General features: G+C 37.8%; 4 protein-coding genes and 1 non-coding gene across 6 annotated transcripts; 2 read left to right on the top strand and 3 right to left on the bottom strand.

The window, feature by feature from the left end:
• Window positions 1-68: 68 nt before the first annotated feature.
• LOC131798525 (uncharacterized) lies at window positions 69-5,208 on the top strand. Of its 2 annotated transcripts, XM_059116179.2 has the most exons (6): window positions 71-203; window positions 294-757; window positions 851-1,061; window positions 2,471-2,528; window positions 3,312-3,500; window positions 4,479-5,208. In XM_059116179.2, the coding sequence occupies exons 3-6, from the start codon at window positions 852-854 to the stop codon at window positions 4,619-4,621; spliced, it is 600 nt and encodes a 199-aa protein (XP_058972162.2). In that variant the 5' UTR covers window positions 71-203; window positions 294-757; window position 851; the 3' UTR covers window positions 4,622-5,208. The 2 variants fall into 2 exon arrangements, with proteins under 2 accessions (XP_066018746.1, XP_058972162.2); XM_066162649.1 differs by having other exon boundaries at window positions 69-203; window positions 294-1,061.
• A 737-nt stretch (window positions 5,209-5,945) lies between these two features.
• Window positions 5,946-7,520, bottom strand: LOC131798638 (uncharacterized). Its single transcript, XM_059116338.2, has 3 exons — window positions 7,352-7,520; window positions 6,906-7,004; window positions 5,946-6,119 (listed from the first exon to the last, which is right to left on the bottom strand). The coding sequence occupies exons 1-3, from the start codon at window positions 7,445-7,447 to the stop codon at window positions 5,991-5,993; spliced, it is 324 nt and encodes a 107-aa protein (XP_058972321.1). The 5' UTR covers window positions 7,448-7,520; the 3' UTR covers window positions 5,946-5,990.
• A 1,117-nt stretch (window positions 7,521-8,637) lies between these two features.
• LOC131798551 (uncharacterized) lies at window positions 8,638-10,153 on the bottom strand. The gene is made up of 3 exons (XR_010716771.1): window positions 10,013-10,153; window positions 9,399-9,500; window positions 8,638-8,803 (listed from the first exon to the last, which is right to left on the bottom strand). It is a non-coding gene; the product is annotated as an uncharacterized protein (transcript).
• A 981-nt stretch (window positions 10,154-11,134) lies between these two features.
• Window positions 11,135-13,201, bottom strand: LOC131798646 (uncharacterized). Its single transcript, XM_059116349.2, has 3 exons — window positions 12,812-13,201; window positions 12,011-12,112; window positions 11,135-11,321 (listed from the first exon to the last, which is right to left on the bottom strand). The coding sequence occupies exons 1-3, from the start codon at window positions 12,935-12,937 to the stop codon at window positions 11,208-11,210; spliced, it is 342 nt and encodes a 113-aa protein (XP_058972332.1). The 5' UTR covers window positions 12,938-13,201; the 3' UTR covers window positions 11,135-11,207.
• Window positions 13,202-15,594: 2,393 nt separating this feature from the next.
• Window positions 15,595-23,746, top strand: LOC131798645 (trichohyalin). Its single transcript, XM_059116348.2, has 4 exons — window positions 15,595-15,898; window positions 16,701-16,910; window positions 17,668-22,593; window positions 23,200-23,746. The coding sequence occupies exons 1-4, from the start codon at window positions 15,764-15,766 to the stop codon at window positions 23,407-23,409; spliced, it is 5,481 nt and encodes a 1,826-aa protein (XP_058972331.2). The 5' UTR covers window positions 15,595-15,763; the 3' UTR covers window positions 23,410-23,746.
• Window positions 23,747-27,972: the final 4,226 nt, after the last annotated feature.

Genomic DNA, 27,972 nt, shown 5'->3' with positions numbered 1-27,972 from the left:
AGACTACGGAACTGAACTCATGAATTACTTCTGCCGTGATTCTGTGTAAGACACAGATGACTCCCAAGCATACTTCGTTTTGTTTTCTTTTAAAGACATACATTTATTTCTGGTTTGATCTTTTTCGTCTTCCCAAAACGAGAAATGCTGAGAACGCCTTCTTACATGAAAGGGGAAAATCCCTGGTTCTGTTGTTTACAGAAGTAAGTCATTTATTCGATATGGTTTTTAGCCAAATTAAGATTATCCAAATTTATTTATAATCCATTATATTTCCTCTTGAACATGAACAGGCGTATTTCTCAAGAACTGATGAACTTGGCTTTAAAGGTGAAAGAAAAAACGGGAATTTCCCCTACGGTGAAAAATGGCTTTTAGAGAAAATGCTTCAATGAGCAACTTTGGAAACAAGTAAATTCCGGCAGAGGTTAAGTCAAATTTTGAACGACTTTGGAAGCTGAAGGTAGCCAGGTAACTCGAATGTGGAAAAAATCTCAAAAGTCAACAATTTTCGTCGTAGCGACCTTGGAATTTGGTTGTCAGCATATTGTCATCAATTCGTGCTGAATTCGAAGGGGAAAATCCCTTCAAGTTATCACCCAATCACGAAACTCGAATACGTGAGGGACCATGGGAAAGTCCCACGCCAACTCCCCCGATGTTAAGTCAGAAACGACATTTAAGGCTATTATTTTGTAAGCACTGTTGGTGGACTTGTCTAGAGTGTAGTTTGCTCGTTCACTTGAGCGCAAAAGAGGTATTTACACCGAACAAATTTACGAAATCATAATTTTTTGTTTTAGGTGGTTTGATTGTTTGTATACTGGCTGTCTTTTTTTTTTTTTTTCAGAATGGGCAATAATTTCAGCGTGAACAGTTTTAAAAATGCCTTCACCGGCATAATCAATTGGCTCGGGGAAATTCTCACGAAAGCAAAAGACGCTATTGTCAAGTTCACACTCATTGTTTTCCAGACGATATGGGATGCAGTATTGTGCGCCTTTGAAACCCTAGGGTTGAGGCAGAAGAGAGCGGAAGCCGCCTCTACTGTTAATTGTCAGGTACGTACTCTTCTATGAGTTCATTTTTGAACGAAATAGCTCGTGGAAAAGTTTATTTCTCTTCCCTGGTATTTTTATGTGCTTGCCGCCTATGCTTTCTGTGGCTACTGGCTCCTCTAGGAGGCAAAGTAGATGAGTGAGCGATTGAATGAGTGAGTGAGTGTAACAATAGATGTTTCCCGGTGCTACTTATTGTTTGTTTCGGAGTATCTTAGTAGTTCGACATTCGCACTCGATACACAGTTAAGTTCTCTCCTTTTGTGATTTGTGGTTTTTAACCAGGAACACATTATGTTTTCAGTTCTTGCCGTGAAACTATGATATACGGCAAAAGTCGATAAATATCTCACAATCACTTGAGGATTGCGCGCGATCAGAAATAAAAGTTCTCCATGTAAAAATAGTTTTAATAGGTGTGATTGGCGCATCATGAAACTTAAAGGAAAAATAATTCTTTGAAGAGAGAGAATTTTACCTTTTGAATCAGCAAATTATTTAGATCCGAAGATGTAATCTTTTCAGTTCTTGCCATGACACTACAAAAGATAATAGACATCTCAAAATAATTCCAGGTTTTCAGCTACCCCCTGTAAGCTGTCATTATATTACTACTGTTGTCATTATTATAATTGTTGATATTATTATTTGTTACCATTTAATTATTGTTTGAATGTCAATTAGACAATACGCTCTTCCTCTTGTGGAATAGGGTATTCATTAATATCTGGGATGCGGCAGGTTTTCAGCTACCCCCTTTAAGCTGTCACTATATTACGACTGTTGTCATTATTATAATTGTTGATATTATTATTTGTTACCATTTAATTATTGTTTGAATGTCAATTAGACAATATGCTCTTCCTCTTCTGGAATAGGGTACACATTAATATGTGGGAAGCGGCAGGTTTTCAGTTTTGTATGTGAGACAAATTTTCTGCAACACTACCTTCTAGCGTTATTATGCAACCTCTAGTTCTTTTTAATGCCATAAAAATTGTGCCATACCAGTGGCCACATGCAGTCTTGAGGTTGGTAAAGGAAAGATCTGATTTTTTTTGTCAAGGTTGAGGATACTTCTTATCGAAAAACACCTAAATGTGCCTCTGTACATTCGTATCACTATACGCATTGCTGATTAATTAGGGCATCAGATTTTAGTCAAAGCACGGACGCAGGAAAATGGAAAATATTACCGTTACATTTTAATGAGGTGGGAAGAATATAACAGTGTAGGTTAATGCTAACAATGTAATTGAGTTCGATCTACTGAGTCAGTTATAGCTCCATAGTCTATATAATTGACCAACCATTCAACAATTAAGCAAACGTAACTTAATGCAAAAAAATGCAAATAATAATCTTAATTTGAGGCTACGGGAGAAATAAGACGTACTTCAATCCAACAACAGGCAGCTGAAGAGTACTATGAAGAGAACCAATTACAAGCTACCGCTGTCAAAAAAGAAGGTAAGTAACTACGGTGCATTTCAATGCAAAACATTACACTACATTACGCCACACTACACTACACTACACCAAAATACATTTCATTGCACTTTTTATTGCAAACATTACACTACATTACGCCATAAAACACTTCACCGCATCACAACACTACACTATAGCACACAACACCACAGCACACAACACCGCATCACACTACACCACATCACACTACACCACATCACACTACACCACACAACAGCACACTAAACCACACCACACTGCACCACACCACACCACACCACACTGCACACCACTACAATAAAGTAAACTATTTAAGCGCAAAACTACACCATACTACATTTCAGATGATTCTGACCACATTACTTCCACTTAAAGGCTTCAAATGTATTCAAAATGATAGAGGTTAGGTTGAAACATTTTTCTTATAGATTAATGGGGATCATTAGATCTTGGGAGTCTATTGGGCGAGCACACAAACCCAGTTGCCCGCGATTTGTTTCTTTTCCTATTATTTTCTTCAACTCCCATTTTCTTATTTTAATTTATCTGATACAGCCATATTATGGGACAAACTGGTTAGGTGAAGGTCCGTTTCACTTTAAAAAAGGTGAATCCCTTTGAAAACCTCTTTGTCTTTGTGGTAACTTCAGTTGAGCATCAGCAGTGAACGTAAACTGAGAGCAAAGTTAAACCTCATTCGTTCTAATATCCTTACAGTCATAACATGAAGAAAATTGAGGATAATTAACAAATTCATCACATCTGTTCTTTGGTGTTTGGAAGGTAACAAAGTGAATAATGAAACTGATCAACTCTCAAATGATTCTGGGCTTTTGACTGAGGAGGAGGAAGAGGAAGAGGAAAAGCTTCTCGATTTCATGGATAAAGTTGGTGAGGGTTTCCAGAAGTACGTAAAGGATATCAGGATAATCAAGGCAGAAAACAAGAAGAACAAAGATCATAAAAAGACAGGTAATGAGCTTTGAGTCGAAGTCTTTCAGAATTATTTATCATGTCGAAAAACCTACTACTTCATAACAACTGCACGTCAATGAGACATGGTAGCTTTGTTCACGTATAGCTATTGTCGCTGGAATGTATTTGGACCAGTCTTGTACAATGTTGAGCCTATTGGTAGCACGCTTCACTCCCGATCAAGAGGTTGGGTTCATGTCCTATTAAGTTTGACTGAGTTGTGCTCAAGATTAGATATTAATTAACAGTGCCTCTCTCCTACAAGCGCCAATAATATCATTGGGTTTCTGTAAACTGTCTGGAAACTAAAACTGGAAGGGTAAAATCCGTTCAGGAGCTCCGGACTTGCAATTATCTTATTCGCTTCTATCGGGGTAAGCTCTGGCATTATTGGTCCGCTAGATGCTATAAGCTTACCTTACTGGGTTGCCGGGTGCTTACGTCGAGTCCGTCATTTTAATATCGTAAATTTCAGGGAAATTTTCCCCTGGGCTAACATTTTCAGTTTTCAAAAAAGGACATCGTCTAGGCGCATATGTTCAGAGCCAGTCAAAAGGGCTTGAATGCAGAGGGTTTAATATTCAAGGGAAATTTGTGAAAACTGTCAATAAGAAAGAAATGAGAGTCAAAAGTTTTTTATTTAATAGTGAAAATAATAGGGTGTTACTTCAGACAGGACGACAAAGGTTAAGACAACAATAGTTTCGTTATACCACGAAAGAACAACCTTAGCTCATGTCTGAACTTGCCTTCAAAATTTCTACTATGGCATGGTTTGGTTTTGTATAATTAATTGTGTAATTGAAACTTTGCGAATTACTCTGGAAGTCTCATGCATAATCACAGAATAAATAAAGAGGGTCAAAAATTTTATCAAAGGTTAAGTGGAAGCGACATAAACGTTCCCGCTTCACGCGTCATTTTAGTTGTGTTCGTTGTTTGTTATAGAAATTTATTTTTTCCTTTCATTTTCAGCACACGAACTGAAAAAGTTGAACAACAAGCCCTATGTGAAGAATCTGCACGTTGCTTTTAACAATTACCGCAGCAACTGTCCAAAGAATTTACGAGCTTCTTTTGATGCCTTACCGGTTATCTCACCGTGTTGTAGTAACTAAAATGGTTTGCTGTCACTATCATTACAAGCCACAAACCTTCTCTCATTGATTATTGCTAATAACATAGAAAAAAATCCCTATTATTGCACGACTAGTTGTGATCATTTTTCCTTCAAAGAAACGTATCACAGAAACATAAGGCTTCCTTGTAAAACTCTAATTTTAGCTTAAAGCGAGAAAAACGGGCTTGGTGATAACCTCATTTGTCAAAGAACACCTTTCATTATTTTTTTCCCAGAAACCTCGCATAATGGTGAATTTTGCTTGCTTGGCTCATTCCAATTTAACAACACACAAACTAGAATCACTGCAACTTGTTACATCGAAAAGTAGGATTTGCACTACACAGACAATTACGTTCTTTTAATGATCAGAGTTATGTCTCATAATCAACGGATGTTAGTTTGCAGCTCGTATCTTATCGTAATCAGCTAAACTTGTATAAAGTTAGGGTATCATGGGCAGCTTAATTGTTGTTTGTTATTACATATCAAGGAGTTTTCTAAAAATAAAATGTATGCATAAAATGTAAAATGATTGTTGAATTGATTAGAAACTGAATCATTAAAGAGGTAGTATGATTGACACTGTTTCTGATTTTCTGATTCGAGTCCCTTATGGTACATTTATACGTTTAACTACTGCTCAAGCTTAATACCATCGGACCAAAAAGCAAATATTCCATTTCCCTACATGCAAGGCGGGTCAAAACCAAAGTGTGGTGAGGGTATGGAACTGAGTGGATTGGTTCTCATGGAGTAATTTGAATGGCGCAAAAGGTTAGTCGATAGCCAACGCGACGTTTTCATGAGAATTATTGTTTCGATCATTTGAACCCTTGAGAATTGTATTACTTTATTCCCTATTTTGCTCTTGGGACCAACCCAGTATTTTCAACATACAGTTATTAATAGTCATCGATTTAGCGATGAAAGGTCAGTTTGTAAGGCCTTCCCCATGTATTCCTCCAAATTCTTGAACCCATCCCTGAAGCTACCGTCCCATGATGCTCTTTGATGTTTCAATTTCTCGATAAATTTAAAACATAGACAATGTCATCCTGGAGCCGAAATTTGAAATCCGATTTCGACCTCCCTCTGACTCTTCCCTTTCGAATAAACACCTTTAGCGCCGCTAATTCGAGTGCAAAAAGGTAAACATAGGGTTATTTTAGTGCCCGCTAGATTTGTCTGCACAGTAACTGACGCGCCAAAAATCTATTTTTGATGATTCTTTGTCTAATAGATTGGATTATGAAAAGCCCCTCTTCCCTTGCTAAGCAGTCTATAGTACCATTGAAGAGTGTAAACAAAAGTTCTCGCGATAATGTTTCTTGGATCCCGTTTATTTCAAACTAAGAACCATCCTCTCACTGTAAGTCACCGGAGCCTGGCTCCTCAGTTGGCGCCGGTTTGCAGCGATGGTAAATGGGAAGTGATCCGATGGAAAAAACTGGCTGACATGTCAAACCGGATTTGCAACCACACTTGTGGAGTCCCTACAAAATGTTTAACAACAGATAAGAATGCCCTACAGCAAAAAAAAGTTGATCATTAATCAGGCTACGCTTTCATAATCGTTTGTGTGCCTGCAGAATTTAAGCGGCGATGGGTCGTGCTATTTTATCTGGTCTCCAAAACTCAGTGCAGCAAGCAGATGCTGAGAAGCTCTGGGTAAATCACTTTTAAAAAACATCTCAATCCGGGTTAAAGTTAGGTTTGTTTAAAGGGTGAATTGCGCCGCACGTTTTGTTATGACTTATGCGCTCTACGAACAACTAGGCCTCTCTCTAATTTTCCTTGTCCTTGATAATAATGGTATGAATTTATTGCTTTTCCCGCCCTTGATTTTGAAGTATTGGACCCATACTACAACCACTAGCTTGAATCACACGTAGCTCGAAATGATTCACGCGAACATTTGTGAACACTGATACTGTAAAAAAAGGAAAAACTTTTCCCTACTTTGAAGGTAAATTCATTTTTCCGATCCGGCAGTTTATTAAAATTTAGAAAGAAATGGGGGAAGAAGAATTGTCTTTGAGAGGTGAAGTGGCGAAGAGGAGGATTTCATTAAAAATCTAAAAGATATCAACTGTCTTCAAATTATATTGTATTGATTAAACTGATAAGCGATCGAGGAATGCAAACTGAGATTACTGCGGATGATGAATTCAAATCCTACAAAATGAGTATGTTTTTTTTCCTCGTTTGGGATTTATCTTTACACACACAAAAAACTCACAAAACTGTCTTCACTTATAGATCTTGAATAAATCACTTACACTAAAGTTACATGACTGGTTCAAGCCTCTCTTGTTGTGGCATGTTCCAATTACACTGCAGCAGCGTTCGACACCGCAATCCGTGTCCGCGTCGCATTTCTAAGAGGAGTTGAAAAAGAAGAACAAAAAAAGAGGAAAAACGGAAGTATGAAGATGTTTTTGTCATCAAAGAGTAAATTTATGAAAAATTTAAATTTTTGGTTCGTTTGAATTCAGACACTTTGCACTTTTGATTATTTTCGCATCAGATCGTAATGGCGCTTAATGCAATGGGTTTATCGGTTTCTCACCGTTCCCTGACAATCAAAGGAAAAACCGTTAACGAGTGTATCAAGCTAGTTTTGGAGTGGTGATTTATTTTAACATGAAAACCCTAAATATCCTTTTGATCAGCAAAAGGAGTTTTTCAAGAAGAGACGATGTTCTTTAAAATGAAAACTATTTACCCCGAATATAAACCGCTTTTCTCTTTCTTGCTCGTCTGGGATTTTATAGCTGGCAGTGAAAGCCACAAACAAAAGAAGTCCAGCCAAGACCTTCATTTTTCCTTTTTTTTCAAATGGTTCTTGATGCCAAAGATAACAAATCTACAACCGATTTATGCCTTTTTTTGTCGTCTCAACTCTCTTATAAATAGAAAGAAATGCTTGTTTACAAAGCTTGGTTTCGTTATCAGATTGCGTCACTCGGGAGACAAAAGAATTCATTTCTGTTGCAACAGCTACATGTTGGTACACAATGTAGAATTTAGCGCCATCTACAACAAACCTAAGATATATTTCTTTTAAACGAGTTTTATACAGAGCTGAACGTAAAAGTCGTGAAAAAAAGGAACAATATAAGATATTTCTGACATTTTGTACGTTAAAAAATGTCAGTGCTGTTTTGCATTCAAGATAGATTCAATTCGAACACAAAACATTGTCCATCTTCCCAAAATGTACCAGTATTTCAGCTGCGCTTCTGTGTCAATGTTGTCTCAAAAGACTAACTTGCCTATTGAAAAGAACGTTTATCTTGATATGAATAGCTATGAAACGAGTACTAATTATAGGCATTCAGTTTCTAGGAAAATCAAATATTGTTTGTTTTGATGATCAGTATTCTTGCTTTACCACACTGCTTTTGTTTCACTTTCCGAATTGGGACACTTCCTTCGAGGTTTGCTCAATAGAATCTTTTTGTTCGCAAGAAATGAATAACGCTAAGCTGAAAGATTTCACTGTTATCAGCTGTGCTTTATTTGAACAACTACAAGTTTCTTTTCATGGATTAAAAAATTGAGTTTTGCTTTAAGTGACAATGCCTGCCTTCGCCTTTTTTTTTTTTGAAGTCAAAAATTTTGTAATTTCTATTCATTCAGATTCAACCTGACATTTCCTTTTTTTTTTTAACTCAACTGTTCACCAACATTGTTGTACTTAGAAGTATTTGCCGCTGGTTAAGAATAAGTTTAAAAAAACCCGCAGGATAGAGTTCAGTGTTAAATCTTTTGCTGCACCTCTAAGATAAATTTGACAACAAAGGTTTCTTAAGAAAAAATAAATCGAAGAACAGACAAGGTAGATAACAACCCTCTACAACCCTTCCCCCCCCCGCCACTGCTCTGCCCCGAATCATGGTGTCAGGGAAACAGTTAGAAACAGGTCATGTAATGGTATATAGCCTCTGTTTATATTGGAATACGATGAGTAACTCTCTTCCTTTCTGAAAAATTTTATTTCGCATCGGTGATAACATTTTTCAGTCCGCATATGAACAGCATCTGAATTCACGGCGTGCTTTATCAACGGATGTTTCTACTGAAGAAGTGGAAGACAGCGATAGTATTTTAAACTACCAAGACACTTTGCCACCTGACAGAACAGCCCGGATTTGCACCCACATCCGTGGTATTGCTATGATAAAACAAAGGGAATCATATTTAATTACGAAATCGAGATGAAATCACAGCTCAATCCCACATAATATGCGCATCTTACCAAACTTATGATGCACGTACGCGACCATTTACAATGTCGTTGTTTATCACTTTCAAACTAGCAATCAATATGGTCATTTTAGTCTGGGAATTTAAACATCGTGTTTAATTCATGGGTAACACAGAAAAGTGTCTCATGCCATCAAATCAATGAAGTGTGATTTGAAACGCCTGTCCTACACTGTACCATGTATTTTATTTTGGGCATTGTTACAAAGTCATATTAAAAATCCGAATGAAGACGTGACAGTCCTCTCTTCTTGAAGCATTAAATCCACTTCTACCGAAAAATGGAAACAGTATAAATTTGTCAAAACTTCAAAAATGCGAGTGTTTAGTAATAAATTGAGAAAGAGGACTTAAACACCCAGTAACTGTAGCTAATAAAAATGTTTTCTCTGATTGAAAAACGTAATATCCAAATCTCCGCGTGGCCAATCAGATTTCATTTAGCTAATCCTTTCTTTCCTCATATTAGCTCACATAATAAAAATTGATCCTCGCACTCATACCGAAAAGTTACAGGACTCTTCCAACCCCCTTTTGTGGGCACAAATACCAAGATATTTAATACAGCAACGCTCATTGCCACAATCTGCATCAGTGTCACAGATCTGAGGAAGGGAGAAACAGTAATTTAATAATTGCATTTCAAGTTTCTCTGAAGAACTCAACGTACACTTTATTTTGGCCTAAAAATGAGAATTTCTTAATCTAATTAATTTATCCAAATCTAGAATAAACAGTATGGTTATTCAACTGTGTGCTCTATTGCCCAAACTGGCTATACTTTTATAATTTAGAACTGAAGCAACGCTCTAATGTCTTCACAGTTGTGGTGTACTGTAAGGCATTGATTGCTGTAAGGCTCAAACCAGATAAGGACTAGGGACAAGGAGTTGTGCTGTGTCTGAAAGAACATCGTAATTGTGTTACATTAATTAAAATACTTTCGCCCGAAGTTCTTGAAAACGTTTGGAAAAATTAATTAAAATCAGCTGACACCGCTCTCTGGAAAATTGATGTCGAGTTAACATAATTTTATTTGTAGGTTATGTATCCAGAATAAGTTGAAAAAAGGTCTCAAGGGTAATAGAACTAGAGCTATAAAAGTAAACTAACTTACATCTATATCAGGTAGATTTAGACGTTTCTGTCTATCGTGTGCGGCTGAGTGTTGAATTTCCTCAGACGACGTTTTCAGAATAAATAAGCAAACTAAAACTGCTGCCAGCACCTTCATGTTTGTCCTTTTCGCGGATGAAAACTATCTTCCTGATGAATAATTTTGAAGCTGTTTTTCTACTTACTGACCATGTGGAAAATAACAAATTCGGGGGGCGTGGCCATCATTGGATTCCGAAAAACCGCTGCAAATTATTTGAACACATCAGTTTAATCTAATTGTAACGTAGACAGGTAAAGAATCGAAAGGAAAAGCGAAATCACCGGTTTTCAATGAGATGAGCCTTTTTTGTGTAAACGAATTTTATTTGGCAGCTATACATATACATACACTTCTCTTTAGAAGAGAGTTACGGAGAACTCGCATTTTGAGAGCTTGGAGATCGTTTCAGGATTATGATCCAGGGACGTTGATGAACACCTTTACGGTTCTAAAGGTGGCAAAAAAATAAACTATGTCTTCCCAGGCTTAATATTATTCCCATCTTACTAATTCGTTTACCACAGTCAAGGTCTACTATCTTTTGCACTCTTTTTCGATCACTGATCTGCAAGGACTAGAAAGAAAGCACTCCAACGATTGTTTTCGCTTCGTCGGCGTTTTTCCATTCCGAACAAAGGAAACATCTAATTACGTAGCCTTTCCGTAAAGACTTTGCCTCCGACTGGCAGTGGCTCAGAAAAGGGGATTTATACATGCATTGTAAATCCCAAATTTCATCGTATCAATTGATAAAAACAGCTCGGGCCATTGCTGGTCGAATCAAGAGACTGACTTCAAACACATCGGACAACTGATCAGAGACTCTACTCCTGAAACTTCGAGGTTGTTATTCAGATCCCTGACTAAAGCTTGATTCTAAATTTAGAACCCTTGGACTTTGGACCACCAGAGGCCAAAGGTTTGTGCCCACTTCGAGAATTTGCATAACAACGTGAAATATCTAGTTTTGCCAGATGGAATGAATAGCAATCGACGATATTTTGTATAGAACGCTGGCAGATTTACACCAGATAAATAAAGTATTTGTATAGACACCCATACAATTAATTCTTTTCGTCATCGATTTTCACATTTATTAATACATATCTGAATGAAACAGACAGATGTGGAGTGCGCTTTATTGTTCGGCAGGTCAGGCCATGTTAGCGGGGTCGTGCTGAATTTTGGGTTTCAAGCATTGGTAAAACGATTGACCTGGGTACTTTCCGATAGGAGTACACGAGAGACCTGGCTTGCATGGACAGGACTGGGGAGAGAAAAAAAAGAAATTATTAAACTCAGTTTACCATTTGCCTGCTGGCTAAACATAACAGAGTTCTTCGGCCACTATAAGGAGTGATTAACGCTTATATGATCTAACCTCACAATTTAAACTCATTTTCTGTGAGAAACCTCATAAGAATAGTGACATTTAGTAAATCGTGGATGTTAACTGGAAATGTCACCATGAGAGTGGTAGTTGAAGGGGATTGTTCAGATCTCAGGAGTTCGAGAATCCCCAAAATTCAATAAACTTCTTGAATAAGTCAAATATAATTATAAAACATATAGCTTTAAGAGCTCGTCCTCTGAACTGTTGAGAACAAAACTTCTGCAAACATCTTGATTTACTCACAAAGGACGTGTTATAATGGAAAATAACTGTTCTCTGGATTCAGTGATATAACTTGGACAAAATATACGTAACACTTCAAGAATCAAAGCCAAAAAACATGAGTGACTGTTAATACACGTTTGCTTTCAGTTTTCTGTCTGATTGGTTGAAAGGAGTTTTCTACACGAAAGTCATACGCAAGTAAAACAAAGCGAATATAATCCAGCACTTCTTTAGATATTCATGTAAAAAGCTAACCGTAAGAATGAAGTCGTTACAATTTAAGATGGAACGTAAGGAAATCAGATAATAGCAGCTATATAGAGTATGCATCTGGATACCTCCGGCAAACACGCCTCTTTTTCTCCTTTTAGCGGAAAACACTCGTGGGTCAACTCAAAGCAGCAACCAGACTGACCACAGTCATCGTTGGATCTGCAGTACTAACAACGAGTAAGTTTACAGTTATTACCTAAGACTCAAAGGATAAACTATAGCATTTTCATTTTTTCGGGCGTTTTTAACACGAGCCTCTGGCTAAGGGGATTAGGCTGCCTCTCCTCACGTTTTCGTTCGTCAAGTTAAAGCATTATTTGTCCATAATACCGTTTACCAGGAAATCTGTTCAGTAAAACCGATCATTGGAACATATTGATGATTTAGAATAGAAACAGTTTAGTATGCTGTTGTGCTTTGTATTAGGGCTGAGGAACAAATGGCAATCACAGTTTTAAGCACGACTATGGAAAGGGTACTCGTTAACTCCAAAGAAATTGTCTGTATTTGAAAGATGTACGGGATTTGAGGAATAAAAACAGGTATTTCTCCACCAAGCAGCGTTTTAATTTTATCTTGAAACCTTTCAGTCTAAACCTTGATCTAATACCAGCTGTTGTAAGACTGTAAACAGTGGCAGGGGAATTAGAGAGTCGTAGCATAAGGGAAAACAGAATTTGTTATCCTATCAGACTGACATAGAATCTCTTCGGTTGAGACAACGAGAAATTTTCTGTGTGTATTATTTATGCCCATAGCAAGACGAATAAAAGCGATCATACGAGAAAAACTTTGTTGAGATAAAAAGAATATACTGATTAACCTTATCTGTTTACCAGAAGACTTAAACTGAAAGCAATACGAACCTGAGGCATCCTTCGTTCTCTCTCATCAAGATCTGCTTTTCGCTCTTTTTCATCTTCCCAGATGGAGAGTTTGCGACCTTCCACCAAGAGCAAATTTGTCAGAAGAATAAAGGCGATTCGCTTCATAGTGAAATCAAGCCACAATATGCTTTTTAAGTGGAAATCAAAGCAGTCGCCAGCAAATCACAAGAAAATTCACAAATACAATGACAGCCTTTTGGATATAAAAGATTGGCCAAACAGTACTGCTTGCCACAAAAAAGTAATGTTTAGTGCATCCAACAGTTTCTAAAAGTTTACGTAATGTTTATACAATATTTCAATAGTATTTTCCTCGTCTGACAATTTGTACGGAAATTGGAGAATTTTAGATTATAGAATCGGTCAGATAATTTCTGCTATTGACAAATGTATCTTTCCGTGTTTCTCAAGTGTCAGGAAACGGAATAATTTAGTGAAACATCTCCCGACATCATTTTTCAAACAAATGCACCATGCAGCCTAGAACAGAGGTCAATGATTGGTGAAATGCTGCTGTCGTAATAGGATGGCATGATAAGTCAACTTTTAAAAGACATAAACTAGTTGATTCCTTTTAAATCATCCGACATACTGTCAATCAACTGAGTCAAAGAACATAATATTCTCAATTTCAAAAATTCTGGTGAAAAGCGTAAAAATTATATATGGCGATCGTAAACGAACTTCCTAAGACCTTGTCTGTGTTAACGACTTTAACGGTTTATCAAATGAAAAATGACAAAAGTTACATTCTTAACTCGAAAAATGACAAAAGGTATGATAACATGATATTTCCTTCATGTCAGGAGAACAATAATTTTGGTGTGAAACGTTTGCAGTGTTCAAAAGTTTATTGATATAAGTTAATTAAACTAGTTAAAAGGCAAAATCATTCTCAGCTTTATTTCGGCAAACACGGTGAAAGACTTCGTTTTTATCCGATCTCTGGCCATCAAATGGACCATTTTCAGTTTACAAAGAAATTTTCCAAAAACCATAACTTCTTTACAAAACATGTTTACGACCGAAAAAAAAACATTAAATGACATCTTTTAGGATGTTGTTGTCACTGCTATCTTAGCCCTTCATTTCAGATTACAATAAGGCATTTTGTAAATTACTGCATCTAACAATAAGTGAGAAAGATACCATCTTTTAGTGAGGAACATTGGTTGATTTCACGCAGGAAAGCACTAAACCACTAATCATTGATAGGCTGCTTATTATTTCGTTTTTGACGTAGAGAGACTGGATTCAGCCTGAATCGACATGAAATCTTCCCTTACTTAGCAGCAGAAGCAAACTGATTTCTTCAAACCAAGAGATTGTAAACTGCGGTTCTTATTCTCTTGTTTAAACTTAATTGCAGCTAATTTCAGGTTACTTTTCGGAAAAACTACCAGGAGCAGGTGCATTTCTTTCTGCACGATGTTAGATTATTATAAGACTGGGTCATTCCTGGCATCTGTTGAGTTCTGAACGCTGAATTAAAAAGTACAGTCCAAAAGCAGCTGAATTTTATAATTTGTAAGGAAGAGATGATATCAGTGTCATGGAACTGTAACACATTATTAAATTTTATATTAGAAACCAAGTTTACAATGTTGAAAGAGATGAACTAACTTGACGAGAGTGTCGTTTCCTATTTACATAAGCTGACTGAATTTTTCGTACCTGTGAAATGAATTTGCCTAAAAGAAAAATTATGGTTTTCACTGTTTTATCAAATTATATTTCACAGCAAACAGTCTAAAGTGATTATTTTGACAAAAACGAAAAAGGGAAGCCGTTTGATTCTTCTAGTCCCTTTTGGTCTTATAGAAATAGGTATAGATATTACAGATATAGAAATCATTAGATAAGTATAAAAAAGAAAGAGGAGACACAAAGCCTACCATTTAATAGGCATCCTTACTATTTAGCAGTCGATATTGCTAAGGTTTTCTTCTTTGCTGGACGCCCACTACGGGAGGGGGGAGGGGAGGGGAGGGGAGGGGAGGGGAGGGTGGAGTTGTTTCCAGATCCACTTTAAACTGGAGACACAAGTAGATGGGTATCGAAGGCTAGAAAAACTAGAACCAGAGAGTGAAACCAACAGAGCGCATGATTACCATTGATGAAATGATCGGTTTGCTGCTGCTCTCGCACATTTAAAGCCACTGGTCTTTCGTGTGTCTTACTCCTCGTTTACTAAAGATATCTACTTCCGGGGGGACCTTTCTTTGGAAACGAGATTTCCATTTTAGTGCGGCTATTGTATTGACAGAAATTACGTCTATGCTAGGACTCAACTGCGGCGGCATGGTGCAGCCGTCGGGAAAATTTTTTGAAATTCATTGGAACAAACAAACAAGCAAACAAACGAAACAAAAACAAAACAATTTCTTACAGGTCGATCCTTTTGAGTTCCGCTTCTCCGCTACTTTTCTTGTTTATCATTCCGAACGTGGCTGCCTACGATTTGCAATTATCATTTGAAAGATGCTACGTGTTGGGTTGAAATCTGACGTAAAATAACATCAACGAGTGAGACTGTAATTACATCCCTTTAGGTTGTTAAACAAATCTCGGCAGAAGAAAACCTGATTTACGTGGCTGACCTAAAAAAAACTTGTAAACCTTATTGGCTTAAAACTACATGGTAATTAGTGAAAGGTGCCTGTTACAAACCTATAAATTATCACTCCTTTGAAATTGATCCGATACACTTGATTGACAGATGAATACTAATTACATCTCGGCGTGTTAAGCGTGAATATTAATTGAGCGTTCGATTCACTTGACAACAGATGCGCGTCTACTTGCGAAAGTTGATATTTTGGATGATATTATGCCGCCCATGTAAAAGAAAAGCCACATAAGTATCTTTTCGTTAACTTCGAGGAGAGTATAACCAATTTTGAATACCTTCGAAATCACTAGCCAAGAAAAATGTCCGGGAAACCTCGATCGTCGATACCAGTGGCCGGAAGAACTAGCATTCCTGTGAAAAGAACTACACCAGCAACTCCCGTAGCGCGATCAGCGTCATTAAATGCGAATTCTAGCATACCAATACCTTCAAAGGTGAGTGAAACTTTTCAAAAGAGCTGTCACGTATATTTGTGAAGTCGATCGTCGTTTGGAGGACTCGTGAAATTCTTGTGATCGTCACATGAAAGTCAAGTAACAGCTACTTGACAACCGACAAATCGTAAGTTGTGTAAATAGTATACCTAACTTCACATGATGTGTGCAGGTATTTACGAAAAGATTTTTCCTTGATTCGCTATTTTCCCCGTGCTCTTTCCTGAAGCAAGACCACTTCGATCAGCACCCGCTCGAATACATTGAAACGTTCCCGTGCTTCAGAGTTCAGAGCAGAATATCGCCTTCGTTTTAGCGGAAATATTAAACCGCAATCAGGTCACTAGGTAGCGATTTTCTTACATCTATTTGCAGAAAATATGTACATCCAGTGATTTATAAAATGGGACAGCTTGTTTTCAAAATCAGTCTTTCTTGAAATAATCATTACCAGGATAAGGATTTGAGAAATAACAACGGGTAAAACAAATCAAACTTCGGTAATTTGTAAGAATGACAACACAATGTCAAAGGGTTGTCACGCAAGATTCAAGTTCTCAAATATAAAGAAAGTTTGTATTTTATCCACATACAGTGTGATAAACTACCCTGTTCGGTTTTGATGCTTTTGAAAGCTAACGTGAGAAGTTTCATTGCTTTATTGAATTTGGAAAAGATGCCTGTCTAAAATTAGAATTAAGCGGCTCATAAAACAGTTTTGGCAATATTCAAAACATTTCCTTTGAGACATTTAATCTCTTAGGAAAATTAACTTGCTTCTTGAAACCTTTCTCAATTGCAGCCAAATGGAAGCAAAAATTCTGGGTCAGAACTTCCTAACGACCCTACACTTCTGACAGAAATGGTGTTAAACCTGCAAAAACAGATTCAAGAGAAAGATGATGCTCTGAAGGGGATCAGTGAGAAATTGTCACGCAAGTCAGAAGAATGCGAAAGCTTGATAGAAGAACGTGACATGATGAGGAGTAAAAATACGTATGACTTGCAACAGGTACGCAGTCAGTTTTAGTTCTGCTTGTCTCATTAGTGACAGAGCTCTTCGGCGAAGAAACTCTTGAAACAGCTTTCGAGCCATTTCATAGTCAAACGTGAAAACAAATGTGTTGGGAAAAGCGTAAAAACCCCAAGTTTTAGTCCTGATTTTAAAACAGCCAATTTTTTTCGATATAATCGCCCTTGCCTTGCCATTTCCCACGGCAATAGCCTTTTAAAATTCAGTGAGTCTTTGATGTCGATTTGAAGATTCTTCTACCATATTCTCAGCCACAGAGCCACTTTTTCTTAGATGTCATTTAAAATCGCAAGGACGCTGGAAACAGAATATCGAAGAAAGGGGAAATTCTTACCCATTACAGATCAGTATTGCACTTTCTTTGACCAGCTAGGCAACATTTCGATTCCTATGCTAAAAAGTACTTTTAGTGACCGTTTCTCGGTGGTAGAGATATAATTATGATAAAGGCATGCGCAACAGCTTCCTATGCAATTAAAAGATCATGGAAAGACCTTGACTGGCCCGGTATGCTTCGCGCGCCTTCGAGGTATCCAAAATCACAATGTAGCCCGATATAACTCATTATTTGTCTCCAGGAATTCTACAGTTCTTTTAGCTCAATTGACGACCTTTCTTCCTATTCGTCAACGAAATTGCCTTGCCATGCCAGAACCCCTCTGACCTGGTGCAGCTGGACTTGTCTAGCAAGTTCTCAAACCACAACAACAACGAAGACAATTCTTTCTTATTGTAGGTCAGCGAGGACCAAGATGCCCTTCAGGAAACACTCAAGAAAAAAGACAGATACATACAAGAAATGGAGGCACGGCATAGGGGAGAAACTTTGGAACTCAAAAGAGAAATTGAGGAGCTAAACAGCGAAAATGAAATCGAGATAGATATGCTTAAGAAAGAGATGGAAGACTTGAAACTAAGGGAGGAGCGTTGGAAAAGGGTCGCCGAATTAAAGAAAGAATCTGATTATGACTCAAGTGACGTGGGATCACGTGATCATTCACCCGAAGTCGAGGCTCTTAAAGAGCAGATGGCCTCGTTGCAAAGTAACTATGAAGATGAGATAACCGTGCTCAAGGAGAAACTTCAGACCCAGATTTCCAAGAAAACCGAGGCGACTGAAAAAATGGAGCAGCAAGAATTTGAATTTCAGGAGAACCTAAGCGAGCTAAAGAGTACGTTCGAGAGCGAGAAAAGTAAGCTTCTGACGGAGCATAAAGTGGAAATGGATAAGCTAAGAAATGCGTTTGATGAAAAACTGAAGGAATTGGAGACTGGTGCTGATACTTCCAGGGATTTCCCTCAAAAGAAGCAATACGAAAACCTGATTGACCAGTTACAAGAACAGGTTACAGATTTGACCAGTCAGCTGGAAACCAGTGAAGCTCAAATGGCGCAGGACCTGATGATTATGAAAAATGAGTTTGAAACGCAGCTAGATGAGTCGAGGAGTGCGTTTGAAAGTGAAAAGGAGAAACTGGAGAGAACCATTTTGGAGCTCAGAACTCAAGCCGAAGACATGAACGAAAAGCATGCTAAAGATATCGAACAATTGGAGGATGTTTTCAGAAAAGAAAAGGAGGAGATCAGAAATACATCTCAAGAGAACCAGACGAAAGCTGAAAATCTGGAGGCAATGCAAAGACAGATTGAAGCGTACGAGAATGAAGTAAAGGAGTTGAAAGAAAGTCTCGAAAATGAAAGACTTGAATTTGTCGAAGCGCGTGATTCTCTGGAGGGTATGATTGCGGATCAGGAAAAGGAATTTGAAGAAAAGGAAGAAAGGCTTAGAGAAGAAATGAAAGAAGAAGAGCAAATTAAACTGGACAAGGTTGTCTCAGACTACGAAAAGCGCCTGCAGGAAGCTGAGAGAAGCTACTTTGAAGGGAAAGAAGTCGATCGAACAAACCAAGAACTGCAGTTAGAGATGAATTCAATGAAGAGGCTTCATGAAAGAGATATTGAGCGACTTCATGAGAGTTTAGAGACCCTGCAAGCTGAAAATGAAAGTCTGAAAAGAGAATACGATTTGGTGGTGACAGATCTCAACAATGAACTAGACAATTCGAGGAAACCGGGAAAGCCACAGATGGAGAAGATAAAGGACAATCAAGAGGAGGAAATTCGGGTATTAGTAGAAGATATAGAATCCTATAAACAAAAAGTTACTGAGCTGGAAAGTGAAATTCAAAGATTGAAAAGTGCAGACGAGAAACAGTTTGAGACTGATATCGATTTGCAAACCAAGACAGCCGAGCTTGAGTATGAATTAGAGGTTATGAGAGAAGAAAACAGCAACAACGAAGCAGAACTACAAGAATGTAAAACAAAGATTTCAAACCTGGAGAAACAATTAGAACTTAGCAAAAGTACTCATGAAGAATTTGCCAAGCAAGATGAAAACAACATCTCAAAAATATCAGATCTTGAGAGCCAGCTTGATCATATTAAGGAGGAAATGGCCAATTCCGAAGCTCAAGTAGAAGAATACAAAACCTCAGTTGGCATCCTGCGTAACGAGCTCGCAAACCTTACCGAAGAAAATCAGAGATTAGATTCCGAAATAACCAGCAAAAAAGCGGATCATCTGAAGGTTACCGAAGAGTTAAAACTGAACGAAGTAAAGATTGCTGATGAAGTTGAAAGAATGCGAGATACAGTAGCAACTCTAAAAGCTGAGAAACTGGATCTTAACAATACGTTGGAGTTTCAATCTCAAGAGAACAAGCTTCAGCTTGAGAAACTTACGGAAAAACTCGAACAAATGGAAAATGAAGGCAAAAATTTTAATGAAGCCCACGTGGAGTCGCAAGGAGTTATCACAAGGCTTAATGAAAAAATTGCAAAGCTTACAGATGATTGCGAGAAATTTAAAAACGAAAAGGCTTTGCTTCTGCAAAAGTTACAGGATCTCAGGCAAGGCGTCATGGAAGGGGATTCTGAAAGAGAGAGAAAAATAGCAGAATACCAAAGTGAGATGGAAAAGTTATCTGTGAAGATTGAAAGCTTGGAAAATTACCAGAAACAGGCAGAGATCGAGAAACAGGATCTTCATGAAGAAATTGAGAATCTTCGTCAAACTCAAAGCGTGGAGCCGATGATTTCTTTGGCAGCAGTCGATGAAACCTTCGCAGCGAATCCATCGACTGGCTTGGGTCTGGAATACGAGCAGCAGATGAAAGGACTTGCAGAAGATTACGAAGAAAAAATTGAGAAGCTCGAAACAGAGCTCGAGGAAGAGCGAAGTAAGTCAGTTTCAAAGACAAGGAGAATCGAATCCATCAATATGGAGATTGAAACCTTGCGCCAAAATCTTGAACAAGAAAGACTCTTAGTTAAGAATGCCCAAGAGCGTATCCTCAAAATGCAGGAAAGACACGACGAAGATCTTAAGAACTTAAAAGATCAGTTAGCTATAAATGCCGAGAGCAACGAAGATGTAGTTTCCTCGAGGGTAGAAGCCGTAAATGAACAGTTTACAAAAACAATCAGAACTCTCGAGGCCGACCTAGAAACGGCACTTCAAGCTAACCGCGAGCAAGCCGAAAGCATCACCGATTTGAAGACCCAGTTAGAAAGAGCGCGCCATACTAATTTAGCACAAGAAGCAGAAATCACAAAGCTCAGTCAAGAACTTCACGAGTTTCGACGACAACAAATAGCACATGAGGCAAGCATCACTGCGGAACAAGTCATGACAAGAGAAGAGCATACCAAAGCGGTCGAAACTCTTAAAGCTGACTTGGAAGCTGCTCAGAGGCTGCATCAGAAACAACAAGACGAGATAACCAGACTCAAGCAAGAAATGAAGGAGTTTGAACAGCAACGATTAGCGCATGAAGCTAACAGAACAGCAGAACATCTGACTGTAACTGAAGGGCACGCAAAGGAGGTTGCTGTGCTAGAAGCAGACCTTGAAGCCGCGAAAGAACTTAACAAAACTCAACAAGAAGAAATTCACGAGCTGAAACAAGAGCTAGAGGATTTTCAACAACGGCAGATAGCACATGAAGCTAATCTCACTTCGGAGCAACTCAAAATAAGTGAATCTCAGAAAGCACAAAAACAGGAACTTAAAAAGAAAACGAAAGAAGTTGCCACCTTGAGGTCCGATTTGGAGGAGGCGCAGCGAACGAATAGAACACAATTTGATGAACTTACAAGAATAAAAGTTGAACGCAATGAGCTTCAGAAATCACAGAAACGCTTCGAAGAGAATTTCCAGAGTGAAAGGTTCAAAGTAGACGAGGCAAGCGAACGGAAAATTAAAGGTTTAGAAGAGGAAGTTCGGAGAAAGACAGAAGAATTATCGAAGCTGTTCTCTGTGCTCGACACGGAACAGAAGGGGCGAGAAAGAGTATTATTGGAGACGGAGAAGCATTTGACGCATATGCATCAGGCGGAACAGGATAAAATTAAGTCAGAGAGAATCATCTCTGAGCTGAAGAATGAGAACCAAGTACTTCGAAGCGAGCTGATTCAAGAGAAAGAACAATTTGCGCGCTATGTTTCTCAGAGTAAGAAAGCGCAATCTGACGAGCATGAGGAATGTGAGAAGCTCAGTAGATCATTAACTGAATCTGAGATGGACAAAGGAAAGCTGGCGGACGAGATAGAAACGTGTAAGGATGAATTGAACAAAATGCAGGAGAAGTACAACAAGCTTAAGGAGAAGTTTTTAGCTTTAAAGCAAAAGCGGAAAGAGGAAAAGGAAAAATTCGACGAGATTCTGCTTACACCGAGACTCGAAATGGGATTACAGACGAGTCTTCTAGAACCTGAAGATCTCAATCAAACAAGAGAACAGCTCTCGTCGTCAATGAGAGAGCAAGGTCGGCTCGAAGAAGAGCTGGAAGTTCTTCAGAGAGATCTCTATAAAAAGAAAACTGAAATTCAAGCTCTGAAAAGAGCCAATGAGGTGTTAAGAAGGCAAAATCAGGTTCTGTATCTTGAAACGGAGAGCCTAAGAAGATCTGGTCATACCGAAGGAATTGACGTTCCTGGAATCCAAAAAGAGAATGAACAATTGCTGCAAGACAAAGAAAATCTGGAGATAGAAAATCGATATTTAAAAGAGGCTTTAGTCGTGAGAGAAAAACAGGAGGAAGAAAGCAGAGAAAAAGAGAGTATGTCGGATAACTTTTCAGAGACTGAGTTACGAGATCTGAGGGAGAACCAAGCGCGAATTGAACAGGAAAACTCAAAGTTAAGTGAAGAGAACGAATTTCTGCTAAAACAGGGCAAGCGTTTGCAATCTCAAGTCGATCAACTTGAGGACGAAGTTCAAAGGATGAAGCTTCAAACTCCTATGACTTCAACACCTGCGAACGAGGGTGCGTCTCAACCTCTCGTCGGCGGACTGATCCAGAGCGAGTCTGGAAACCTGTTTAACGTGGAGTCATCGCCTGCTACCTTCACGGGTCCTTCATTGAATACTTCCCTTGAAGCACAGAGATTCGTAGAGGAAAATCAACGAATTAAGGAACAGATGCTCGTGTTACAAGGACGTTTAAGATTAAAAGAGAACGAACTTCAAGACACAAACAATTCGCAAACTGGAGCAATGGACGATTTGATAAACGAGAGGCAAGTTCTTCTTGCTCAAATTGACTTAATGAAGGGAGCGCTTGAGAAATATGGAGAGAAAGGATTCACTGGCCAAAGGGTAAATATTCTAATAGGACTATTTATTCAGAAAAAAAAAAATCACATTTTAGTCTACAAGCTTAAGATCCAAGTAAAAATAAGTAAAAATTGAATATTAACTTATTCTCTTTTTGCTCACTTACATACCTTAGCAACGAAACGCGCGCGTTATATATCAAAGCGTTTAAAATCCTTTCGCGTTCAAGGACCTATATTAAGTGTATACATTTTCTGTGTTTTTTATTTTTGGATTTTCCGGCACCCTTTTCTATTCATTACGTCTCCAAGGTTAGTTAGGCCTGGTTCCTAAGCGTCGGGTAAGGGTGGGGCCCTATGGTGTCAAAGTAGCAAAGGGAAGTCACGTTTTTCGATTTGATCCGTGGGCTATGCCTTGATTAGAGGATAGGTAAAATGGTATCATTGGGGATAATCCTAACAACAGATGTGTATTATGAGATTTTTAAATAAGGGTATCAATTGTTAGGATTCATTGTTTATCACAACGCAGTGTCCTGTGTGAGTTTGTGTGAATATCTATACAGATCTAATTGAAGAATGCTTGTCTATTAAAAAAATATCTTGGTTGTTCGCAGTAATACCGCAATCTGTAATGCTTCATTTGCAGATCGTCGACTGGGATACGAACCAGAGAGAAGACGCTGCCAAGGAAAACGTTTTAACACCCTCGTCCTTTACACCAAGAACTATTCAGAATCCCTTATCAAGATTTCCCGCTTCTAATCTTCAAACCCTAGACTTCAATGAGGAAAATTACCTTGGATCGGCTTACTGGGAAGCTACAAAGTTTCTTGACAGATTACAACAAGTCAACTAATGACCGGCTTTTATCCTTCAAGACATCTTTCAGAGCTTTGTTGGGAGAGCACAAAATGCACATTGCGCACGTCGCACGAATACCCTCAGCTTTACTAACTGATTTTTTCCCCATGAATCACTGCTGGTTTGTTGCTGCTAATAAAAATTGTTTTAAAACAGAGATTTCAGTCACGACCCATATCGTGACTCTCCATTCCAGAAATATTCCCTACTGTTACTCGCTGTTGAAAGAGAGTTCACTATCTCAAATGCAAGAAACATTAAGTTTTTATTAATGAAACTATCGGTAATAATTTCCTGAGTTACATCACTAGTACGAAAATAAAGATTGGTAATCCTCTGTAATTTATTATCACTCTTTTTTTGTTACTGTTGCGGAATGTATTAGCCCTTCTGACAATTTTACGTGACAAATAACCTGTACTGTTGTATATCTAGACTTTCACTCAACAAAACGGACACCGTGACTGGTTGATTCTTAGTTACGTGCCCCTGATCAAATTCAAATGTATCCCGACCGGGATACAATTGCGTAGTTGTTGCCCGCGCGCACCATGTTTTTGCCATATGATTGTTTAAGGGAAAGTCTAAATATATAACAAAGAACTTAATGTATAGTCCCACGGGAAACTAGTTAGTTTTATTCTCCCTCAAGTCCTGATGTTTCCCGAGACGAAGTCGAGGGAAACATCACGACTCTCGGCAAAACAAAATTTAACTGTTTCCCTCAGGACCATTCATCAAGTGTATACTATTACACGGTCCCATTACTTTGAGTTTATAGTTACCCTGAGGTTTGGTCAATTTACCCTTTACATGTTCATAGGGGAGCAAGGCTTGTGACCGTCTGTGTATCACCTAACCACCTTAACTAGCTAACTAGCCCGACAGCGAAAAGGACTGGCGTATTTCTATGCTCCTTTGTCGCCGTTCGGTTGTAATATTATGTCTCTGGGATAAACTTTGGGCAACATATCAAAGAACGATTCAGAAGGAGACCGGAGCATAGCAGCCAAAATCTTGCCTTTAACCCTTGGCTCGCCTGCAGCACTTAGTGCTACATTATTAGCGTCACGGCCTCAAAGGACATGTAGCGTCCCATTGGTTGATGTAGAGTTAAATGACGGTAGACGATGACCAGCGTTTAAAAAGAGCACCCCAATCAAACCCGTCTTCTTGTTCCTAAACAATGCTAGCCGCGCTCGGACCATTTTCTCCCTATGACCAGTATGCATATTCTCCACACTGCCCTCTGTACATTTTATATGGTACTCACAGAGAGAAGTTGCTCAGCAATCGAGAGCGTCAATCGTTAGCGATCATTTTCATCACTCTCATGATCGTAGGTTCGATTAAGAAATAATTAGGTAACCACGGTGGACCTGGTTACTTCATCATACACAGATCGGTAGACGAGAGAACCGACTTATTACCCAATGGCGTATCTGAGGGAGGGGCCCGGGCCCCCCTTATCATGGGTGAAAAAAAATCGTAGAAAGAAGAAAAGCTGGCAAAAAACCGGGCCCTCCTCCCTTGGCTCAAGATCTGGATCCGCCGCTGCTGTCTGCTTGATTGTTTGGTTAATGAAGTATGGTATAACTATCACTTATTGAATGAGTGAGAGTATCATGCAAGGTTTAATTGACTGAATCGACGAATCAATGATAATAAGTGGATTTCAAACAAAACCACACGACTCATACCAAAATCAACAGAAAGATTGATTGCTTGCTTAATTGGTTGATAGATGAAGTAAGGTACAACGTTAACTGACTAATTGATGATTGAATTAATATATCATGAAAAGTTTGATTTTCTGAATTGATGAATTAACGATCGAGTGGATTTACCTGGTATGAAAAAAATTAATGATACATGGATTAACAGAAAGACTTTGATTGCTTGCGTCATCGTTTAATAGATGAAGTATGGTACAACTATCACTCATTGGTTAATCAATAGTCAGTGAAAGTATCACGCAAAGTTTGATTGATAGATGGATTGACTGACTTAATAAATGAATGATTTAAGGTGATTCTACATGTCAATTCTATACACTGTAGAACGATGGCGAAAAAAGATTGATAGCTTGCTTGCTTGATACATGAGGTATGGTACGACCATCACTGATTGGTTATTCAGTAGGGTCAGTGAACGTATCACGCAAAGTTTGATTGATGGATGAATTGACTGACTTATTAAATAAATGATTTAAGGTGATTCTACATGTTATTTCTATACACTGTAGAATGATGGCAACAAAGATTGATAGCTTGCTTGCTTGATACATGAAGTATGGTATAACTATCATTAATTGTTCAACCAGTCGAGCCAGAGAAAGTATCACGCAAAGTTTGATTGATGGATGAATTGAATGACTTAACAAATGAATGATTTAAGGTGATTCTACATGTTATTTCTATACACTGTAGAATGATGGCAACAAAAATTGATAGCTTGCTTGCTTGATACATGAAGTATGGTATAACTATCATTAATTGTTCAACCAGTCGAGCCAGAGAAAGTATCATGCAAAGTTTGATTGATGGATGAATTGACTGACTTAACAAATGAATGATTTAAGGTAATTCTACATGTTATTTCTATACACTGTAGAATGATGGCAACAAAGATTGATAGCTTACTTGCTCGATACATGAAGTATGGTATAACTATCATTAATTGTTCAATCAGTAGAGCCAGAGAAAGTATCACGCAAAGTTTGATTGATGGATGAATTGACTGACTTAACAAATGAATGATTTAAGGTGATTCTACATGTTATTTCTATACACTGTAGAATGATGGCAACAAAGATTGATAGCTTGCTTGCTTGATACATGAAGTATGGTATAACTATCGTCAATTATTTAATCAGATCAGTAGAGCCAGTTAAAGTATTATGCAAAGTTTGATGAATTAACGATCGAGTGGATTATATACACTGTAGAATGATGGCAACAAAAATTGATAGCTTGCTTGCTTGATACATGAAGTATGGTATAACTATCATTAATTGTTCAACCAGTCGAGCCAGAGAAAGTATCATGCAAAGTTTGATTGATGGATGAATTGACTGACTTATTAAATAAATGATTTAAGGTGATTCTACATGTTATTTCTATACACTGTAGAATGATGGCAACAAAGATTGATAGCTTGCTTGCTTGATACATGAAGTATGGTATAACTATCGTCAATTATTTAATCAGATCAGTAGAGCCAGTTAAAGTATTATGCAAAATTTGATGAATTAAAGATCGAGTGGATTATATACACTGTAGAATGATGGCAACAAAGATTGATAGCTTGCTTGCTTGATAGATGAAGTATGGTACAACTGTCACTGATTTATTATTCAGTAGGGTCAGTGAACGTATCACGCAAAGTTTGATTGATGGATGAATTGACTGACTTATTAAATAAATGATTTAAGGTGATTCTACATGTTATTTCTATACACTGTAGAATGATGGCAACAAAGATTGATAGCTTGCTTGCTTGATACATGAAGTATGGTATAACTATCATTAATTGTTCAACCAGTCGAGCCAGAGAAAGTATCACGCAAAGTTTGATTGATGGATGAATTGAATGACTTAACAAATGAATGATTTAAGGTGATTCTACATGTTATTTCTATACACTGTAGAATGATGGCAACAAAAATTGATAGCTTGCTTGCTTGATACATGAAGTATGGTATAACTATCATTAATTGTTCAACCAGTCGAGCCAGAGAAAGTATCATGCAAAGTTTGATTGATGGATGAATTGACTGACTTAACAAATGAATGATTTAAGGTAATTCTACATGTTATTTCTATACACTGTAGAATGATGGCAACAAAGATTGATAGCTTACTTGCTCGATACATGAAGTATGGTATAACTATCATTAATTGTTCAATCAGTAGAGCCAGAGAAAGTATCACGCAAAGTTTGATTGATGGATGAATTGACTGACTTAACAAATGAATGATTTAAGGTGATTCTACATGTTATTTCTATACACTGTAGAATGATGGCAACAAAGATTGATAGCTTGCTTGCTTGATACATGAAGTATGGTATAACTATCGTCAATTATTTAATCAGATCAGTAGAGCCAGTTAAAGTATTATGCAAAGTTTGATGAATTAACGATCGAGTGGATTATATACACTGTAGAATGATGGCAACAAAAATTGATAGCTTGCTTGCTTGATACATGAAGTATGGTATAACTATCATTAATTGTTCAACCAGTCGAGCCAGAGAAAGTATCATGCAAAGTTTGATTGATGGATGAATTGACTGACTTATTAAATAAATGATTTAAGGTGATTCTACATGTTATTTCTATACACTGTAGAATGATGGCAACAAAGATTGATAGCTTGCTTGCTTGATACATGAAGTATGGTATAACTATCGTCAATTATTTAATCAGATCAGTAGAGCCAGTTAAAGTATTATGCAAAATTTGATGAATTAAAGATCGAGTGGATTATATACACTGTAGAATGATGGCAACAAAGATTGATAGCTTGCTTGCTTGATAGATGAAGTATGGTACAAC

This window comes from Pocillopora verrucosa, chromosome 2, assembly GCF_036669915.1.
Source record: "Pocillopora verrucosa isolate sample1 chromosome 2, ASM3666991v2, whole genome shotgun sequence".
NCBI classification, from domain to species: Eukaryota; Metazoa; Cnidaria; class Anthozoa; order Scleractinia; family Pocilloporidae; genus Pocillopora; species Pocillopora verrucosa.
This window is presented reverse-complemented; position numbering and strand designations above follow the sequence as displayed.